This window comes from Doryrhamphus excisus, chromosome 9, assembly GCF_030265055.1.
Source record: "Doryrhamphus excisus isolate RoL2022-K1 chromosome 9, RoL_Dexc_1.0, whole genome shotgun sequence".
In the NCBI taxonomy this organism is placed as follows: domain Eukaryota; kingdom Metazoa; phylum Chordata; class Actinopteri; order Syngnathiformes; family Syngnathidae; genus Doryrhamphus; species Doryrhamphus excisus.
The window spans coordinates 19,228,596-19,249,519 of NC_080474.1; the positions used below are offsets into that span (position 1 = coordinate 19,228,596).

General features: G+C 40.6%; 1 protein-coding gene across 2 annotated transcripts in view; it reads left to right on the forward strand.

Annotated features, from left to right (window-relative positions):
- dip2a (disco-interacting protein 2 homolog A) overlaps positions 1 to 20,924 on the forward strand; it is a 93,170-nt gene that overhangs the window by 59,907 nt on the left and 12,339 nt on the right. Inside the window, exons 7-23 of one of the 2 annotated variants that reach the window (XM_058081223.1) lie at positions 665 to 706; positions 4,595 to 4,714; positions 8,781 to 8,978; positions 9,065 to 9,156; positions 9,228 to 9,338; positions 10,815 to 10,938; positions 11,035 to 11,144; positions 13,011 to 13,113; positions 13,385 to 13,449; positions 14,697 to 14,790; positions 15,947 to 16,066; positions 16,190 to 16,304; positions 16,426 to 16,565; positions 17,690 to 17,826; positions 19,177 to 19,257; positions 19,502 to 19,629; positions 19,935 to 20,049. In XM_058081223.1, coding sequence (XP_057937206.1) covers positions 665 to 706; positions 4,595 to 4,714; positions 8,781 to 8,978; positions 9,065 to 9,156; positions 9,228 to 9,338; positions 10,815 to 10,938; positions 11,035 to 11,144; positions 13,011 to 13,113; positions 13,385 to 13,449; positions 14,697 to 14,790; positions 15,947 to 16,066; positions 16,190 to 16,304; positions 16,426 to 16,565; positions 17,690 to 17,826; positions 19,177 to 19,257; positions 19,502 to 19,629; positions 19,935 to 20,049 — 1,895 coding nt within the window. The remainder of the gene's footprint in view (positions 1 to 664; positions 707 to 4,594; positions 4,715 to 8,780; positions 8,979 to 9,064; positions 9,157 to 9,227; positions 9,339 to 10,814; positions 10,939 to 11,034; positions 11,145 to 13,010; positions 13,114 to 13,384; positions 13,450 to 14,696; positions 14,791 to 15,946; positions 16,067 to 16,189; positions 16,305 to 16,425; positions 16,566 to 17,689; positions 17,827 to 19,176; positions 19,258 to 19,501; positions 19,630 to 19,934; positions 20,050 to 20,924) is intronic. The other variant, XM_058081224.1, reaches the window with a different exon arrangement.

Below are 20,924 nucleotides of genomic sequence, written 5' to 3' on the forward strand. Positions count from 1 at the left end.
AAAACCTACAAATGTTTGGGTGGTTTTAGTTAAAGCAGACACTGTTTTTTTCATCTGTGTGAGAAAACCTACAAATGTTTGGGTGGTTTTAGTTAAAGCAGACACTGTTTTTTTCATCTGTGTGAGAAAACCTACAAATGTTTGGGTGGTTTTAGTTAAAGCAGATACTGTTTTTTCATCTGTGTGATTTTGACAAAGATCAGATCACATTTGATGGTGATTTTATGCGAGGTCATGCCACAGCATCTCAACTGGGTTCAAGTTTTAGTGAAAGCAGACACTGTTTTTTTCATCTGGGTGAGAAAACCTACAAATGTTTGGGTGGTTTTAGTTAAAGCAGACACTGTTTTTTTCATCTGGGTGAGGAAACCTACAAATGTTTGGGCGGTTTTAGTTAAAGCAGACACTGTTTTTTTCATCTGGGTAAGAAAACCTACAAATGTTTGGGTGGTTTTAGTTAAAGCAGATACTGTTTTTTCATCTGTGTGATTTTGACAAAGATCAGATCACATTTAATGGCGATTTTATGCAGAAATATGATAAATTCCAAAAGGTTCAGATAATTTTTCATACCACTCTAAGTACTCCAGTACTAAGTATTTTAGGAATACCTGCATTCAGGGAGAATTATGTCCTTTGACATTCTTGTTTGTTTCTCCTCCAGGCTGTGAGTGGAGAGGTGAGGGATCCCTCACTATGATGAATGGTATTTATTATTGTATTGTTACTGTTGCTTTGTGGCAGCCTGTGCATTTGTTTTGTGCATGTGCCTCTTTGCCCGCACCTCTGCTGTCAGGTGTTGCATTCCCTTCCATGTTTGCAGAAATAAAATTCCATCTGTTTGACGTTGTTTGTGTTGTTGACGGTCTTGCCCGGGACCAGAATGCATTAGTGTTTGTGGTGGTGTGAATCTATAAGGCTAACCTATGTTGCTGTTGACTGTCAATACTAGCATGGCTACTTCCTGTTTTTTTTGGTGTTTCCTTGACACGACGGGTCCAACAGAAGGTGCTTTGTGTCATTTATGCATACCGTGTAAAAGAATAGTCAGTGTACTGCTTGTATAGCAGTATACATGTACTTTCACCTGAAGAAGACTTTCTTCACTTTTCCACCATACGGAGCCAAATTCACCTCCAAGAAGACAAATGCCGTACTGAGGAGGGTGAAGGTGCTGGAGTTGACAAGTATGTCATCTCCACCGGTGAGCACCTGTGAGGAAAAAAGAAGGTAGAGTCTTGCAAGGTGTCTTAACATTCACCACGGAGGTGTGGAAGTGGTTTCCAGTATCAACCTCTGCTGCATCTCTGGTCATTTCCATACCCAAGAGGATTAAGTCTGTGCAAGATAATGGTGCTTCCATGAAACATTCACACTAAGGATCGACCGATATGTTTTTTTTGGGGCATCTTTTTTTTACGTTTTTTAAAGAACGCAAATATTGGCCCGTTACATCGGACGATGCTTAATGCAAACTCAACACAGAGCGTGGGATTGAACTCTTGTCTCTTAGCGGTGAGGTCTGTGCGCTAACCACTCGACTGCCGTGGTGCTGGGGGGGGATGGAGCCTATCCCAGCTGTCTTTGAGCGAGAGGCGTTAGACACCCTGGACTGGTGGCCAGCCAATCACAGCGCACATATAGACAAACAACCATTCACACTCACATTCATACCTATGGACAATTTGGAGTCGCTAATTAACCTAGCATGTTTTTGGAATGTGGGAGGAAACTCGGAGAAAACCCACGCATGCACGGGGAGAACATGCAAACTCCACACAGATATGGCCGAGGGTGGAATTGAACTCGGGTCTCCTTTCTAAAGTTGTAGCCATTTCTAAAATTGTGGGACTCCAGCAAACCATAGTGAGAGCCATTTATCCACAAGTGGTAAAAAAAATGGAACAGTGGTGAACCTTCCCAGAAATGGCCAGCAACCACTATTCCATAATGAACTCGGGGTACACCATGGACTGGTGGCCAGCCAATCACAGAGCACATATAGACAAACAACCATTCACACTCACATTCATACCTATGGACAATTTGGAGTCGCTAATTAACCTAGCATGTTGTTGGAATGTGGGAGGAAACCGGACATAAACTCCACACAGAGATGGCCGAGGGTGGAATCGAACCCTGGTCTCCTAGCTGTGAGGTCTGTGTGCTAACCACTCAACTGCCGTGCATCCGTCAATATTCCATTTGTAATATAAGTTAACATAGCACCGCCTGCCCAAACTGGCGCTGTTCTCATGCACTAGTAGTGCTAATAAATCCTAGCTCTTGAGTGGATGGGACTTAAAGCACTCAGATGTTGTCATCTGTGTCTAATTGGAACATCAGGTCCTGCACTGCCCGTCACATATGTGTACGCCTTTTATACGAGCAGGCTGTCTGAGGCAGCCTTATTATAGAACAACGCATCAGGCAAAGCTGTGTGAAGCAGCTGTGGCCTCTTGTCTCCTGTGGCTGGAATGTCTGGCGTTTGAGCGCCACCTCAACTCAGTATGAATTCACACTGAGGGAAAGATGTTCTTAGTAGCTGATAAAAGCCACGTTTACGCCAGGTACTCTTTTTGTTATTTTTTTTTTATTTGGGCAAATATATGAAACATTACAGTGCATTTCTTACATCATCAAAATATAAATTTCCATTATTTACATTTGTATTCAATTTGCAAGATCTTGTTTTCCCCTGTTATTATTATCATTGTAATATTCATTCATTCATTTTCTACCACTTTTCCTCACGAGGGTCGCGGGGGTGCTGGAGCCTATCCCAGCTGTCTTCGAACGAGAGGCGGGCGGGGTACACCCTGGACTGGTCACCAGCCAATCACAGGGCACATATAGACAAACAACCATTCACACTCACATTCATACCTATGGACAATTTGGAGTCGCTAATTAACCTAGCATGTTTTTGGAATGTGGGAGGAAACCGGAGTACCCGCAAAAACCCGTTTATTACCTTCTAAAATTTTTTTTACACTGTTAGAGCCTTGTAGACATGAACTAACACCCCTATAGTTACCAGCACAATTGTATTAATATAGTGGACAAAATGAGAGTAAATAAGCCATTTAATACATGAATAAAACTTGTGCTTGTATATTCATTCATTCATATTCTACCGCTTTTCCTCACGAGGGTGCTGGAGCCTATCCCAGCTGTTTTTGGGCGAGAGGCGGGGTACACCCTGGACTGGTCGCCAGCCAATCACAGGGCACATATAGACAAACAACCATTCACACTCACAGTATCCGGAAAATACCCACGCATGCACGGGGAGAACATGCAAACTCCACACAGAGATGGCCGAGGGTGGAATTGAACCCTGGTCTCCTAGCTGTGAGGTCTGCGCACTAACCACTAGACCGCCGTGCCGCCCCATTGTAATATTATTATTGTTATTATCATTATTATCATTATTGTTATAATCTTTATCATTGTTACCATTATTATTGTTATTATTGTCACCATTATTTTATTATAATCATCATTAATATTACATCATTAATATTACCATTTTCATCATTGTAGTTGTAACAATTTTTGGATTTTTTTTAATTATTATTATTTAATTTCAAAAGGTCTCAAAAAAACTACAATGTTTGAAAACTGAAGCAATTTTTTCCCCATCAGAAATAATGTAAATCCAATTTATATATTTGACACCCAAATTATTAACGTAGAATATGTCGAAAATAATGTAATAAAGTAACATTACTCGTTATTGAATACTCTTGTTGGTGAGGAGGGTAGTGAGGGATCCACACCAACAATCCAAATTTGGCAAAATGTCGGAAAATTTTGGTCAAATTGTACAGAAGTGTTTCCTCCATTGTTGTTATTTGTGATGCATTGATGCATTCAATGCAGCTTGGTTTTCCCAGTTGTTTCTGTCTTGAAATGAAGTACCGCTGAACTGAGATGATACTCTGCAGCGAGTATCGGCGTGTAAACATAAGTGAAACATGTCATACTTTACTTGTGGTATGTGACAAATAGACAAAAAAGTAACAATATGAAAAAAAAGGGACTTCCATTATTTATGTCCATTTTCCAAGCAATACTTTTATGATTCATAGTGCATAATGATGTATGGTTGGGCATATTCAAAGATGTGTAATGAGCAGTTGACTTGACTTTGCATTAGTTGAGGCCGCTCACTGTGAGCCTAATGAGACACCGCAAGCCGAACATGCTGCTGAGGAGACATCTTTGTTGCTAGGCAGCAACCGGATCCTCCTTAGCTTTTTTTTTTTTTTTTTTTTTTAAAGGTTATCTGAGTTTTCTGACCCAAAATACTAACTTATGACCTCATTGTATGCTGTTTTGTTGTCTTTTCACAAATTGAAAGGCTTAATGTTTACCCTGAAACACAATACTGACCTTTGGTGTGTTTTTTTTTCTCCCCTCACTCATGTCTTTTTTTCTCATTAATTTCTCAATTGATCTGCCGCATGTCTGATTTAATCCTTCACATCATCTTCTGCTGCTGTTTTTTTTTTTTTTTAACCTTCGTTTCCTGTCCATGCTCCTCCTTTATGTCTTGTATTCTTTTCATCCCTTCCATCTCATTGTGTAGGTGTTCCAGTCAACAGCCGTGTCTCCTCCAAAATCCAGCAGCTGCTCAACACTCTGAAAAGACCCAAACGACCGCCTTTGCGAGAGTTCTTTGTCGACGACTTTGAAGAGCTTTTGGATGGTAAGCTGGCCTCAAAGTCCTTAACATGAACATACGGCACTCACTTTTTTTTTTTTTCATCCATTAGTATCGGCTAGTTATTACCTCTACAAAGGCAAAGTGGTATTATTTTTGTTCATGTTGGCTGGTTTGCAAACTCCACACAGAGATGGCCGAAAGTGGAATTGAACCCGGTTCTCCTAGCTGTGAGGTCTGCGCGCTGTTGTCGAGTCATATCAAGAAAAAAAAGATGCTAATGCTAGAAACATCCATCCATTTATTGGTACTTTTACAATCAGTAACTGTTTTTGTTCACTTCCTGCTTTCCTAATATAATAAAAAAATATTTTATGCGAAGATGCATATTACGTGCCAACGTAACGTATGAGTAAAGTCCTAATCTGACTGCTCATACTGTACATTCTGGTCTTTGCTGTTCTATTGAAGTCCTTTTGGTTTAAGTAGTATGTGTTGTCGGGTCATAAAAAGTCAAAAAAAAGATGCTAATGCTAGAAACATCCATCCATTCATTCATTTTCTATACCATTTATCCTCACGAGGGTCGCGAGCATGCTGGAGCCTACCCCAACTGTCTTTGGGACTGGTGTCCAGCCAATCACAGGGCACATATAGACAAACAACCATTCACACTCACATTCATACCTATGGACAATTTGGAGTCGCTAATTAACCTAGCATGTTTTTGGAATCCGGGAGGAAACCGGAGTACCCGGAGAAAACCCACGCATTCACGGGGAGAACATGGAAACTCTACACAGAGATGGCCGAAAGTGGAATTGAACCCGGGTCTCCTAGCTGTGAGGTCTGCGCGCTGTTGTCGAGTCATATCAAGAAAAAAAAGATGCTAATGCTAGAAACATCCATCCATTCCTTCATTTTCTATACCATTTATCCTCACAAGGGTCGCGGGCATGCTGGAGCCTACCCCAACTGTCATTGGGCGAGAGGTGCGTACACCCTGGACCGGTGGCCAGCCAATCACAGGGCACATATAGACAAACAACCATTCACACTCACATTCATACCTATGGACAATTTGGAGTCGCTAATTAACCTAGCATGTTTTTGGAATCCGGGAGGAAACCGGAGTACCCGGAGAAAACCCACGCATTCACGGGGAGAACATGGAAACTCTACACAGAGATGGCCGAAAGTGGAATTGAACCCGGGTCTCCTAGCTGTGAGGTCTGCGCGCTGTTGTCGAGTCATATCAAGAAAAAAAAGATGCTAATGCTAGAAACATCCATCCGTTCATTGGTACTTTTACAATCAGTAACTGTTACATTTGTTCACTTCCTGCTTTCCAAATATAATAAAAAAAATTATTTTATTAATTTTTATTATTTTTATTTTATTTTATTTTTTGTCCCGTACCGAAGTACGAGGTGATATGACCATCCAGTGACATAATGGGTACCATAGTAAGTGTCAATATAGTGATATGTATAGCGGTCCATCTGGTACTTTTACAATCAGTAACTGTTACATTTGTTCACTTCCTGCTTTCCTAATATAATAAAAAAATAGTTTATTAATTTTTATTATTTTTATTTTATTTTATATATTTTTTTGTCACGTACCGAAGTACGAGGTCCATCTGGTACTTTTACAATCAGTAACTGTTACATTTGTTCACTTCCTGCTTTCCAAATATAATAAAAAATATTTTATTATTTTTTATTATTTTTATTTTATTTAATTTTTTTATTTTTTGTCACATACCGAAGTACGAGGTCCATCTGGTACTTTTACAATCAGTAACTGTTACATTTGTTCACTTCCTGCTTTCCTAATATAATAAACAAAATATTTTATTAATTTTTATTATTTTTATTTTATTTAATTTTTCATTTTTTGTCCCGTACCGAAGTACGAGGTGATATGAGCATCCAATGACATAATGGGTACCATAGTAAGTGTCAATATAGTGATATGTATAGCACATCATGACTGGTTCCTTATGGAAGATATGAACGGGCTAGAAATAATATATTTTCCTTAGTGTGTGATTTAGCTGGATGCCATTTTTTTCACCTTGCCTGAGTTCAGTTCTCTACTGACCAAATCCCATTGCCACGCCTCACAAATAAACTGTCCAAGTATACTTGTAGATCAGCAATTGTTGCGGTTTTTTTGTTGTTGTTTTTTTTGTCCCCAGTATGGTGCAAATCCCACTAGGTGTACTCAGGGAGTGTACCAGTCGATCTGATCCAAAGATACACACAGACACACATTGTGGAAGAGTTTTTTTTTTTTTTTCGAAGAATTCCTCCATTCCTCAGCAGCCCATCATGGCTTTTGGGTGGTACTCTTTCCAGGCTGAATAAATAGTGTGCAAATGAAAACACAGCAGGATTAGTGACACATCAGCAGGTCATTGTAAAGCTTTCCTACGTGAGCTCTGTGTGGTATATATGCACAGAAACATTTCCTGATATAAGTATTTTATCTCCTTTAAACAGTTTTGTATTTGAAGAACATTTCTACGAAGGAATTTTCCAAATTGAATCCAAAGGAAAGCTTGTACAATGATAAGGACATTGACTATGGCTCACTTTTAATCTCCTAGCCTTTTTCTCCGTCCCCACTATTTCACCACTGGACCAATCCCCATCTGAGCCTCCCCCTCTAAGAGAGAGACAGATGTATAAATCACTGATTTAACACTGCCTTGTAAAACACTCACACAAAATTGCTGCACAGAGTGATGGGATAGGCTGTTAAGGTGGTGCCTTAGGATGCTGCAGTGTTGTCGCCCCCTAGTGGTGGAGGGTATATTTGTGTTGTATTATTTTTATTACTGGATGCACGATTAAGCATTTGCAGAGTCGGGGGTGCTGGAGCCTATCCCAGCTGTCTTTGGACAAGAGGCAGGGTACAACACCCTGGACTGGTGGCCAGCCAATCACAGGGCACATATAGACAAACAACCATTCACACTCACATTCATACCTATGGACAATTTGGAGTCGCTAATTAACCTAGCATGTTTTTGGAATGTGGGAGGAAACCGGAGTACCCGGAGAAAACCCACGCATGCACGGGGAGAACATGCAAACTCCACACAGAGATGGCCGAAAGTGGAATTGAACCCGGGTCTCCTAGCTGTGAGGTCTGTGCGCTGTTGTCGAGTCATTCATTCATTTTCTACCGCTTTTCCTCACGGGGGTGCTGGAGCCTACCCCAACTGTCTTTGGACGAGAGGCAGGGTACACCCAGGACTGGTGGCCAGCCAATCACAGGGCACATATAGACAAACAACCATTCACACTCACATTCATACCTATGGACAATTTGGAGCCGCTAATTAACCTAGCATGTTTTTGGAATGTGGGAGGAAACCGGAGTACCCGGAGAAAACCCACGCATGCACGGGGAGAACATGCAAACTCCACACAGAGATGGCCGAAAGTGGAATTGAACCCGGGTCTCCTAGCTGTGAGGTCTGCGCGCTGTTGTCGAGTCATTGATTCATTCATTAATTTTCTACCGCTTATCCTCACGAGGGTAACAGAGGGTGCTGGAGCCTATCCCAGCTGTCTTCGAACGAGAGGCGGGTGGGGTACACCCTGGACTGGTCGCCAGCCAATCACAAGGCACATATAGACAAACAACCATTCACACTCACATTCATACCTATGGGTAATTTGGAGTTGCTAATTAGCCTAGCATGTTTTTTGGAATGTGGGAGGAAACCAAAGTACCCGGACATGCAAACTCCACACAGAGATAGCGGAGGGTGGAATTGAACCCTGCTGGTCTCCTTGCTGTGAGGTCTGCACGCTAACCACTGGACCACCGTGCAGCCCCATTTGCAGATTTTTTGGTCAAAAATATTTTTTAGAGTTTGAGACCCCTGTTCTACTACATCATTCATTTGTAGTCACTTTTATTGTAAATGATCCGAAATCAGAGGGGAACATTAACGTTACAGGAAACAGGAGAGTTTGAAGGAACATTTTTATGGACTGATTTTTTTGGAATATACGATGCTAATATTGTGCTAATCCAGTAAATGTTTACCTATTAACATATTTTTACACACTTTTTTCTTGTTTAAATTTAGTCCAGCAGCCAGATCCAAACCAGCCAAAACCAGAAGGCCAGCAGATGAATCCACTTGAAGGGGGACCTCTTGGTGTGGTCAGTAACTGGCCCCCCTCCTTGACAGCCGCTTTACAACGATGGGGCACCACCCAGCCTAAGAGCCCCTGTCTGACCGCACTTGATAATGCCGGCAAGCCTGTTTACACTCTCACCTATGGTAGGTACCACGCCTTCACGGTGCATTGCATGTTTTTATGTGTTTTGACATCCAAATCAGCGTTATATTACGGTTAACCATTGCAGGGAAATTATGGACCCGCTGTCAGAAACTAGCCTATACCCTTCTCAACAAGCTGAGCACTAGAAATGAGCCCTTGCTTATGCCTGGAGATAGGGTAAGTACCCATACCCAGAATCCCACGTTTGGTGTTAGCTCAATAACCGATAGCGGTTGTTATTTTTGTAGGTAGCGCTTGTGTTCCCAAACAGCGATCCAGTAATGTTTATGGTTGCTTTCTATGGTTGTCTGCTGGCGGAATTGGTGCCTGTACCCATTGAAGTGCCGCTGACCAAGAAGGTAAATGCAACACCAATTGGCATGTTTACATCCACTAGAAGGTTAGATGATATGGACTTGTTTGGTATGCAGGTGCTTTTATTTTTATGGTGACTTCTTCCAAGGTTCTTACATTTAGTTTTTATTCTTTTTTTAAACATGCTAGGTTAATTAGCGACTCCAAATTGTCCATAGGTATGAATGTGAGTGTGAATGGTTGTTTGTCTATATGTGCCCTGTGATTGGCTGGCGACCAGTCTCGCCCAAAGACAGCTGGGATAGGCTCCAGCACCCCCCGCGACCCTCGTGAGGATAAGCGGGAGAAAATGAATGAATGAATGAATTTGACTTAATATCAAATTTTACTTAAAATTAAGTAGTTAATTAAGTTTAAAATTGACTTAAAATTTTCCTGTGTTTACATCAGTCATTCATTCATTTTCTACCGCTTATCCTCATGAGGTTCGCGGGGATGCTGGAGCCTATCCCAGCTGCCTTCGGGAGACATAGAGGCGGAGTACACCCTGGACTGGTGGCCAGCCAATCACAGGGCACATATAGACAAACAACCATTCACACTCACATTCATACCTATGGACAATTTGGAGTCGCTAATTAACCTAGCATGTTTTTGGAATGTGGGAGGAAACCGGAGTACCCGGAGAAAACCCACGCATGCACGGGGAGAACATGCAAACTCCACACAGAGATGGTCGAGGGTGGAATTGAACTTGGGTCTCCTCGCTGTGAGGCCTGTGCGCTAATCACTCTGTGACACTCATATTAAACCAAAAAAAAATCATAATATCAATATGTCAAAGTCATTGATTAATGGATTTGATTGTTGTTTAAGCGCAGTTGATTATTATTATTATTATTATTCCTTGAAGCAATTGAAGCAAAGTTGAATGCAGTACTTGGCTGCGTCCAGCAGAGGTGCTGTTGATTCATTTGTACAGCTCCTATAGGAAGCATTAATCAGGCACGGAAACACTGGCTTCCTTCTGTTGAACGATATTGCTTTACGATATTACCGCCCCCCCCCCCTTTAGCAATTAAGAGTCAGTATAATATCCTTGAACGTGTGTTAGTATCTAATACCATCTTGATTTTAGTTGTCGTTTGTCGCATTACCGCAGTACAAGCAGCTTTATCGGTTATCAGTTTCAAGAGCGTTATGATGCAACGGCGTCTCCTGTGCATCCATCACACGGATGAAACAAATCCGTCTCATAAGTGGTACACGTGCTGAATATTAATGCTTGTACTTGATTGCCCTTTATAAGGATACTGTTTGCTGAAGCGGCTCCCATAAGAAATGGCAGCAAAGTGAATGGATTGTTATTGTTTTTGTTGTGTTTTGGTGTCGATCAAATAGTCAGATGAGGTGTTTATTCCTATGACGTTGAGTTTATTCCTAATTAATTGCTACTCTGCAGTGTCTTTTAATCATAGTGTCCGCAGTTGTTTTTTTTTCAGTCTCATTTTGTCCCACAGGATGCTGGAAGTCAACAAATTGGCTTTCTGCTTGGCAGCTGTGGGGTGACTTTGGCTCTTACCACCGATGCTTGTCAGAAAGGTTTACCCAAAGCGCAAACAGGGGAGGTAGCCACATTTAAAGGTACGGTCTTTTTTTTTTTTTTAATATAATACAGTGTACTTTTCAATATTAAAATAAAAATGGCCTTACTGTTAAACTGATTTTATCGCCCTTCAGGTTGGCCCCGGTTGCTGTGGTTTGTGACAGACGGGAAACATGTTGTGAAGCCCCCGAAAGACTGGCACCCTTCAATACGTGAAGCCAGCAAAGACGCGGCCTACATCGAGGTACGGTTACTATAACATGAGTCCAAACAGTTCAGTCTAAGAACATTTTCAACATGTACTGCAATTTTTTGTGAAAGTCTTGAAAGCATTTCCTGCTTTGAATTTAGCGCTTTCATTCTCTTTATCATATTTTTTCCAAATAATTTAATATATTATGGTGTGTCGTGGTTGAAAACTGTCTTTTTTCAAGCATGCAAATGGATAAATGAACTAAAATAATACAGCGGTCTCAAACACGCGGCCCACGGGCCAAATGTGGCCCGCAGGACACTAGTTTGAGGCCCCCGTCTTCATTATGAAAGTTTAATGCTAGTGCGGCCCGCGCAAGTTTGATATGGACGCTGTATGGTATCATGTACCCAGAAAAAATTATTACATTTTGATTAATCTTCATGTTAAAGGTTAAATAACTGTTAATAGTTATCCTCCCTATCCGTGTGGAAGTGGTAAGTGTTTGGCTATTTAAGTTTAAAGGAAATACCACACATTTACCGCAGTCTTTATTGGGTAATATGCATGTACACACGTTGTAGGGGTGCTAATTCTTGTCTAAAGGGCTCTAATAATGTTAAAACAGGTTTCCTGTGCTCTAACTGTGAAAAAATGTTATTTATGAAAGAATGGCTTCACACATTTACCGTCTGAGATGGCTTGTTTTCTGTTATTATGTCTACTATATTGGGTAATATGCATGTGCACGTTATTGTAGGGGTGCTAATTCTTGTCTACAGGGCTCTAATAATGTTAAAACAGGTTTCTTGTGCTCTGTGAAAAAAATAAATTTATGAAAGAATGGCTTCACACATTTACCGCAGTAATTTATGTCTGAGATGGCTTGTTTTCTGTTATTATGTGTACTATATTGGGTAATATTCATGTACACGTTATTGTAGGGGTGCTAATTCTTGTCTAAAGGACTCTAATAATGTTAAAACAGGTTTCCTGTGCTCTAACTGTGAAAAAATTAAATTCATAAAAGAATGGCTTCACACATTTACCGCAGTCATTTATGTCTGAGATGGCTTGTTTTCTGTTATTATGTGTACTATATTGGGTAATATGCATGTACACATTATTGTAGGGGTGCTAATTCTTGTCTAAAGGGCTCTAATAATGTTAAAACAGGTTTCCTGTGCTCTAATTGTGAACAAAATTAAATTTATGAATATGCATGTACACGTTATTGTAGGGGTGCTAATTCTTGTCTACAGGGCTCTAATAATGTTAAAACAGGTTTCCTTTGCTCTAACTGTGAAAAAATTACATTTATGAAATAATGGCTTCACACATTTACCGCAGTAATTTATGTCTGAGATGGTTTATTTTCTGTTATTATGTGTACTATATTGGGTAATATGCATGTGCACGTTATTGTAGGGGTGCTAATTCTTGTCTAAAGGGCTCTAATATAATGTTAAAACAGGTTTCCTTTACTCTAAAAAATTATATTTATTAGTAATTTATTATTAAAATTTATGAAAGAATGGCTTCACTTGAATGCCTTCACTTGAGCCCAGACCTAAATCTAATACTGTACAAGCCATTTGCAGGGTTCCACTGGACTGCGGACTTGATGCTATAATGCTATGCTATGACTGGTCAATTTTTGGAGTCTAGTTATTTGAATTTTTGGAACATGTATCATTGTTAGATCATCAAAATTGTTAATTTTACATAATCGGGGCCCCGTATCGCTGATTCTACTGTATGTACGTACATGAGAACATTTCAAGATGCCGCTTGGGATGAATTGTGGGTGTCAATGACCATCAACCATGTATTTCTTTTTCTTTTGATGATATTATGATATTATAATACAATGTTTTAAACAAACTGCAATTGTGTTTGTATGTGTTTTAACTGCAGTACAAAACCAGCAAGGAGGGAAGCACCATGGGGATCACAGTGAGCCACTCGGCAATGCTTGCTCACTGTCACGCTCTCACACAGGCCTGTGGCTACACTGAAGGTACACCATCCGTTTTTTGGTATGCATTTATTGCATCACAATATGGATGAAGCCTTTTTCAAAGAAAGTTTCGGCTCCTTCATTCTCCTTCCATTGTCCCAGTTTTGCTGTAAATAACTTGGAACTGCACCAGTCTGTTCTTCCCTTGACACTTTTTAGGTCACCTATCCTTATAGTCAGTTTTATTACAAGAACATCTCAAAAGTAGTGGGTATATATGTCCTTGTGCTTGGGAAAGAAAAAAAAACAGAATTTCCTTTCTGATTCACAGCTGAGACAATAACCAACGTGCTGGACTTCAAGAGAGAAGCGGGTCTATGGCATGGAGTTCTCACTGTGAGTCCCTTTAAACCTCATTTAGATTAGGTTGTATGATCGGTAATGGTAATGGTAATGGTAATGGTAATGGTAATGGTAATGGTAATGGTAATGGTAATGGTAATGGTAATTGTTTCGCCTTCGCCAAACTAACACAGACATAGACAGATGCTGTGTAGAATAATAAACCCCTCGTTTCAAATAAACACCCTTTTTTCCCAGGAATTAAAACAATTCCAGGTGATATCACAAGGGGGTATCCACAATAATGATTTTAATTTATTAGAATATATTAATATCCACCACTACTGATATATACATATATTAATGCACATTTTATAAAAAAATATATACATTTTTATAAATGCATTTCTACCACTGCACCCTCTCACATTGAGTCTTCAAATAAATCTCAAATAAGTCTCAAATAAATGGTAATGGTAATGGTAATTATTTCATTTGAACATGCATCAGATTACAATTGAATGCATCACATAATCAGTTCACAGTTCCACATGTCCAAAAGGAGTAGGAAGAAGCAAAGCTTATTAAATCCTACCCCTCCATCTGGTACTTTTACAATCAGTAACTGTTACATTTGTTCACTTCCTGCTTTCCTAATATAATTTTTTTTATTTTTTTTTTTATTTTATTTAATTTAATTTTTTTTATTATAAAAAAATATTTATGTTATTTTAAAAACTTAATTTAATTTTTTTTATTTAAAAAAATAGAAATTTTATTTATTACTTTTTGTCACGTACCGCAGTACAAGGTGATATGAGCATCCAATGCCATAATGGGTACCATAGTAAGTGTCAATATAGTGATATGTATAGCACATCATGACTGGTTCAAGACTCTTCATCCTTGTATTTAGCAAACATCAACTGCTTGTATTGTTTCTTGAATTGGCTCATCGTTGTGCATTGTTTGATTTCCTTACTCAATCCATTCCATAGTTTGATTCCACATACTGAAATGCTATGGCTAGCATAACGTAGTCCTAGCATATAAGTGTTTCAAATGTACTTCTTCCCTGAGATCATATTTCTCCTCTCTTGTAGAGAAGTATTGGATGACATTTTTAGCTAATTGCTTATTTTTAGCCTTATGCATTATTGTGCATTGTATAAGAAATAGACATATTATATACTGTCGATAAGACTGACAGGTAGGGTCAGAGTGAAAGTTATAGCTGATTAAATCTTGATGTATTTAAGACACATGATCTCGTATGCGACGCCTGTCATTCCACCCTGCAGAGCGTCATGAATCGGATGCATGTGATCAGCATTCCTTACTCCCTGATGAAAGTCAACCCCCTCTCGTGGATACAGAAGGTTCACGCATACAAAGGTGAGCGTCGGTTTCACTAACATATACAAGCACAAGGAGACCAGGGTTCAATTCCACCCTCGGCCATCTCTGTGTGGAGTTTACATGTTCTCCCCGTGCATGCGTGGGTTTTCTCCGGGTACTCCGGTTTCCTCCCACATTCCAAAAACATGCTAGGTTAATTAGCGACTCCAAATTGTCCATAAGTATGAATGTGAGTGTGAATGGTTGTTTGTCTATATGTGCCCTGTGATTGGCTGGCCACCAGTCCAGGGTGTACCCCGCTTCTCTCGCCCGAAAACAGCTGGGATAGGCTCCAGCACCCCCGCGACCCTCGTGAGGAAAAGCGGTAGAAAATGAATGAATGAATGAATGACTTATTTACTCTTCTTTTGTCCACTATATTGAGTAATACAATTGCACTGGTAACTATAGGGGTGTTAGTTCATGTCTACAAGGCTCTAACAGTGTAAAAAATAATGTGAGTGTGAATGGTTGTTTGTCTATATGTGCTCTGTGATTGGCTGGCCACCAGTCCAGTGTGTACCCCGCTTCTCTCGCCCCGAAAACAGCTGGGATAGGCTCCAGCACCCCCGCGACCCTCGTGAGGAAAAGCGGTAGAAAATGAATGAATGAATGAATGAATGAATGAATGAATATATAAGCACAAGTTTTATTCATGTATTGAATGGCTTATTTACTCTTATTTTGTCCACTATATTGAGTAATACAATTGCACTGGTTACTATAGGGGTGTTAGTTCATGTCTACAAGGCTCTAACAGTGTAAAAAATAATGTGAGTGTGAATGGTTGTTTGTCTATATGTGCCCTGTGATTGGCTGGCCACCAGTCCAGTGTGTACCCCGCCTCTTGCCCGAAGACAGCTGGGATAGGCTCCAGCACCCCCCCGCGACCCTCGTGAGGAAAAGCGGTAGAAAATGAATGAATGAATGAATGAATATACAAGCACAAGTTTTATATTTACTCTTATTTTGTCCACTATATTGAGTAATACAATTGTACTGGTAACTATAGGGGTGTTAGTTCATGTCTACAAGGCTCTAACAGTGTAAAAAAATAATTTAGAAGGTAATAAACTGTTTTTTTTATACTGTAACAAACAAACCCAAGAGATTTCGTCTCATCGACTGTCCTGTCTTTGTCTCTGCTGCACAGCACGGGTTGCCGTGGTGAAGTCGAGAGACATGCACTGGTCTCTTTTAGCGCAACGGGACCAGAAAGACATCAGTTTGAGCTCACTGCGCATGCTGATTGTCGCCGATGGAGCCAACCCATGTGAGTCTGTAAAAAAAAAAAAAAAGAAAAAAAAAAAAGACACCACAGCACTGATTTGTCTTTGCGTCTCCACGGCATATGCTGACTGACTGATTTTTGTGCATGTGTGCACGTGTGACACAGGGTCGATATCTTCCTGCGACGCCTTTCTAAACGTGTTCCAGGCACGTGGGCTGCGACCTGAGGTGATCTGTCCATGTGCCAGCTCTTCGGAAGCCATGACTGTTGCCATCCGCAGGTTTGCTACTGTTACTGCAGCTTATTTATGGAGGAATTTATTACTGCTGCACTAATATGAGACTGGACTATTTCATAAGTTGTCATTTTAACGACTATAAGTGACATATAATGTTCTTTAGACCTCCAGAAATGGGCGTCCCTCCGCCTGGGAAGGCGGTGCTCTCCATGGGTGGTCTGAGCCATAGCGTGATTCGCGTGGACACAGAAGAGAAGCTCTCCGTCCTCACCGTGCAAGACGTGGGACAGGTCATGCCTGGAGGTGCAGTACTCAAGTGGACATGGACTATCATGTTTATTTATATAGATAGTCCTTAATCACAAAAGAGCCTCAAAGGGATTACAGTAGATACAGTAGATCAGGGGTGCTCATTAAGTCGATCGCGAGCTACCAGTCGATCGCGGAGGTGGTACTGGTCGATCGCTGGTCGATCGCGGTGTGACATTAAAAAAATATCATCCCAGCATCAATGCCGTCACTTGATTGATATACAGGGCAGCCATTCAGATGACAACTGAATGTTGCCCTTCGGGCGACCAATCAAATCAAACAACGTCTCTAAGTGCAGCAGAACTTACGATGTCAGCCTATCATCCATCCCCGTTACTTGATTGACATACAGGACAACCAGTCAGATGACAACTGAATTTTGACCTTTAGGTCACCGCTCATGCGCAAACAACGATGCAAAGTGCTAAGCTAGTCGGCGAATTGCGAGATTTTAAGCCCTCGCTAAAGTTTATGGTCACTAAAATGAGTGAAGGAGCTGGACCAAGTAAAAAGGCAAAAACTGGACCAAGTAAAAAGGCAAAAAACATATCACTTCCATACGGATATGGAATATTATACGGATATTGTGATACGGATATTATCCATGACTGATAAACATTTGGAAGTGTGCTTGAGGCTGGCTATCAGCAGCTACTGTCCGGACTATGCATCCCTGGCTGGTTCAATTCAGTACAAGTCATCAAAGTAAACTCAGGTAATTACAAAAAAATTTAATAGTTAATTATGTGTGTTTCGCAATATTGGCTCATTTGGTTATGTAAGGTACATCAACATACATTGTACGTACAAATAATCCTCAATACATTTGAAAATAAATAGATGTTTTGCATTTTTGTAGTGGGTAGATCATTTTGACTCGGTCATTTTAAAAGTAGCTCGCATGCTGAAAAAGTGTGAGCACCCCTGCAGTAGATGATATACAATAGACCACATCCCTGATCTGAACCCCCATCAGGGCATGGAAAAACTGAAAAAGAAACCTTGAGTAGGGGCCCCAGATGGGGTTTTAGTAACATTCTAAAAACATAATTGTACAACATACAGTAGATACTTTCATGCATATTTTTAATTGAATGACATTTGTGTATTTGCAGCTCTGGTGTGCGTCGTGCGGGTGGAAGGGACGCCGTACCTTTGCCAGACAGATGAGGTGGGCGAGATTTGCGTCAGCTCGAGGTGCACCGGCGCCGCCTATTACGGACTCCAGGGCATGACCAAAAATATATTTGAGGTTAGTGTTTTTATTGTGCGTTATAATCACATTGTGGTTCAAATTCCGTTGCTTCGCTCTATCACACTTTTTAAAAAATATATTCATTATAAAATGCTGTTTTGTGGTTTAGTACGGCCTATAATTATTCAATATGTACGCATATTTAAACAAATGTTACATAATTTTGGCCTAAATCAAGCATTTTGCAGCATAATAGCGAAATGAACTAATATACAAATTCAGAAGATGCGTTCAAAGACATGGATGAAGATTAGTATTCTACACTAGTCACTAGGTGTCAGTAGTGTTAATGTTCAATGAGACACACAAGCATCAGACTTTTATTGCAGGTTTGAATCATCTCACACAGGTTGCGCAAAGCTGACATTCAACTCTGTACCACCGACGTCACTTCCTGTTTTTATACCTCTTTCATGTCCCAAAGAAAACATATTTATAGTAACATATACAAGCACAAGTCTTATTCATGTATTAAATGGCTTATTTACTTTTATTTTGTCCACTATATTGAGTGATACTACTGGTACTGGTAACTATAGGGGTGTTAGTTCATGTCTACAAGGCTCTAACAGTGTAAAAAAATAATTTAGAAGGTAATAAACGGGTTTTTTATGCTTTATGAAACTATGCCATTTGTAAGTAAGGAATCCTACTTTGCTGAAATTCACTTATCACTGTCGGATCTGCAACCAGTAATACAGTTGTTCTGGTAACTATAGGGGCGTTAGTTCATGTCTACAAGGCTCTAACAGTGTAAAAAAATAATTTAGAAGGTAATGAACGGGTTTTTTATGCTTTATGAAATTATGCCATTTGTAAGTAAGGAATCCTACTTTGCTGAAATTCACTTATCACTGTCGGGTCTGCAACCCGCAACTGCAGGGTCTTGAGACACATGCTAACTCGCAAACTAGAGAGCTAGCGACCTAAACGGTAGCCTTCAAGTTATTTCCTTTCAACTTAAATAGCCAAAAACTTACCACTTCCACACGGATAGGGAGGAAAACTATTAACAGTTATTTAACCTTTAACATGAACATTAATCAAACGTAATAATTTTTTCTGGGTACATGATACCATACAGCATCCATATCAAACTTGCGCGGGCCGCACTAACATTAAACTTTCATATCAAGGCGGGGGCCTCAAACTAGTGTCCTGCGGGCCACATTTGGCCCGCGGGCCGCGTGTTTGAGACCCTTGCTTTAAATAATCACAGTGAGTCTTCGGTCAGTTTGTGTTTCACCATGTAGCACTTGTACCTCAACAAGGTGTATTTTTATAGACTGGAATACTTTCTGTCACTGTTTATGACAATCTGGGGTTTTTTTGTGTTTTTGTTTACAGACTATACCTCTCACGTCGAGTGGAATTCCTGTCAGTGACCGAGCTTTCACCAGAACTTCGCTTCTGGGCTTTGTGGGACCAGTAAGTTCTTTGTATCAAAGACACTCATACTGAGAAGTAATAACCTTAGTCTGCATCTTTTGTATGCTGATCACAAAGTAGACATCTTTAATGGTTCATCTGACCCAAATAACAAATAACACCTCAGATTGAGTTTTCCAGCACTCACAGTATTATTGTACTAGGAAACTATATGATCTAAATAAAGTAAATAGCTTCATTTTGAAATATTTCTGTCTAATATTGTTGTTTTTGTGTCCGTCAGGACAACCTTGTGTTTGTTGTCGGGAAGATGGATGGACTGATGGTGGTCAGTGGGCGGCGACACAACGCTGATGACGTGGTTGCCACGGCGCTCGCAGTGGAGCCTATGAAGTTTGTTTACAGGGGGAGGTTAGGAGACACATGACTTCATGTCCTTTATAGCTGTACTTGTGTAGACAAATACACACCATTAAGTACACAAGTACATGTTTGTGTCTGGGTAACAGAAATGGCAAAGAGGAAAAGTGTGATGATGACCATAGAACCAAACATGGATACACAAATCTTTCCCGTTTTTTTTTCCACTACTACCACGTTATTGTAAGCTTGTAATAATTTCATTAGATTGTATAACTGCTATTATAGTAGGGTCAGTTTAAAAGCCACCTACTCGTGCATCGGCCAAATAGGATATTTTGCATTGTGTGTTGCAGGATAGCTGTGTTCTCCGTGTCAGTGCTGCATGACGAGAGGATTGTCGTCGTGGCAGAGCAGAGACCAGATGCCTCAGAAGAAGACAGCTTCCAGTGGATGAGCCGTGTCCTTCAGGTGCTTAGTGGCTTTTTACTTTTGACAAGGTTCATATAAAACATGATATGTATACCAAAACACATGGATATTATTATGAATATTAACTCATTGTTAGACCATCACACTACCACCACCATATTTTACTGTTAGACCATCACACTACCACCACCATATTTTACTGTTAGACCATCACACTACCACCACCATATTTTACTGTTAGACCATCACACTACCACCACCATATTTTACTGTTAGACCATCACACTACCACCACCATATTTTACTGTCAGACCATCACACTACCACCACCATATTTTACTGTTAGACCATCACACTACCACCACCATATTTTACTGTTAGACCATCACACTACCACCACCATATTTTACTGTTAGACCATCACACGGTGGACGAGTGGTTAGCGTGCAGGCCTCACAGATAGGAGACCAGGGTTCGATTCCACCCTTGGTGGTTTTTCTCCAGGGACTCCGGTTTCCTCCCATATTCCAAAAACATGCTAGGTTAATTAGCCAATCCAAATTGTCCATAGGTATGAATGTGAGTGTGAATGGTTGTTTGTCTATATGTGCCCTGTGATTGGCTGGCCACCAGTCCGAGGTGTAGCCCGCCTCTCGCCCCGAAGACAGCTGGGATAGGCTCCAGCACCCCCTCCAGCGACCCTCGTGAGGATAAGCGGTAGAAAATGAATGAGTTGCTGAATTTGGATGAGTCCTTAGCGTGCAGGCCACACAGCTAGAAGACCCGAGTTCGATTCCACCCTCGGGCATCTCTGTGTGGAGTTTGCATGTTCTCCCCGTGCATGCGTGGGTTTTCTCCGGGTACTCCGGTTTCCTCCCACATTCCAAAAACATGCTAGGTTAATTAGCGACTCC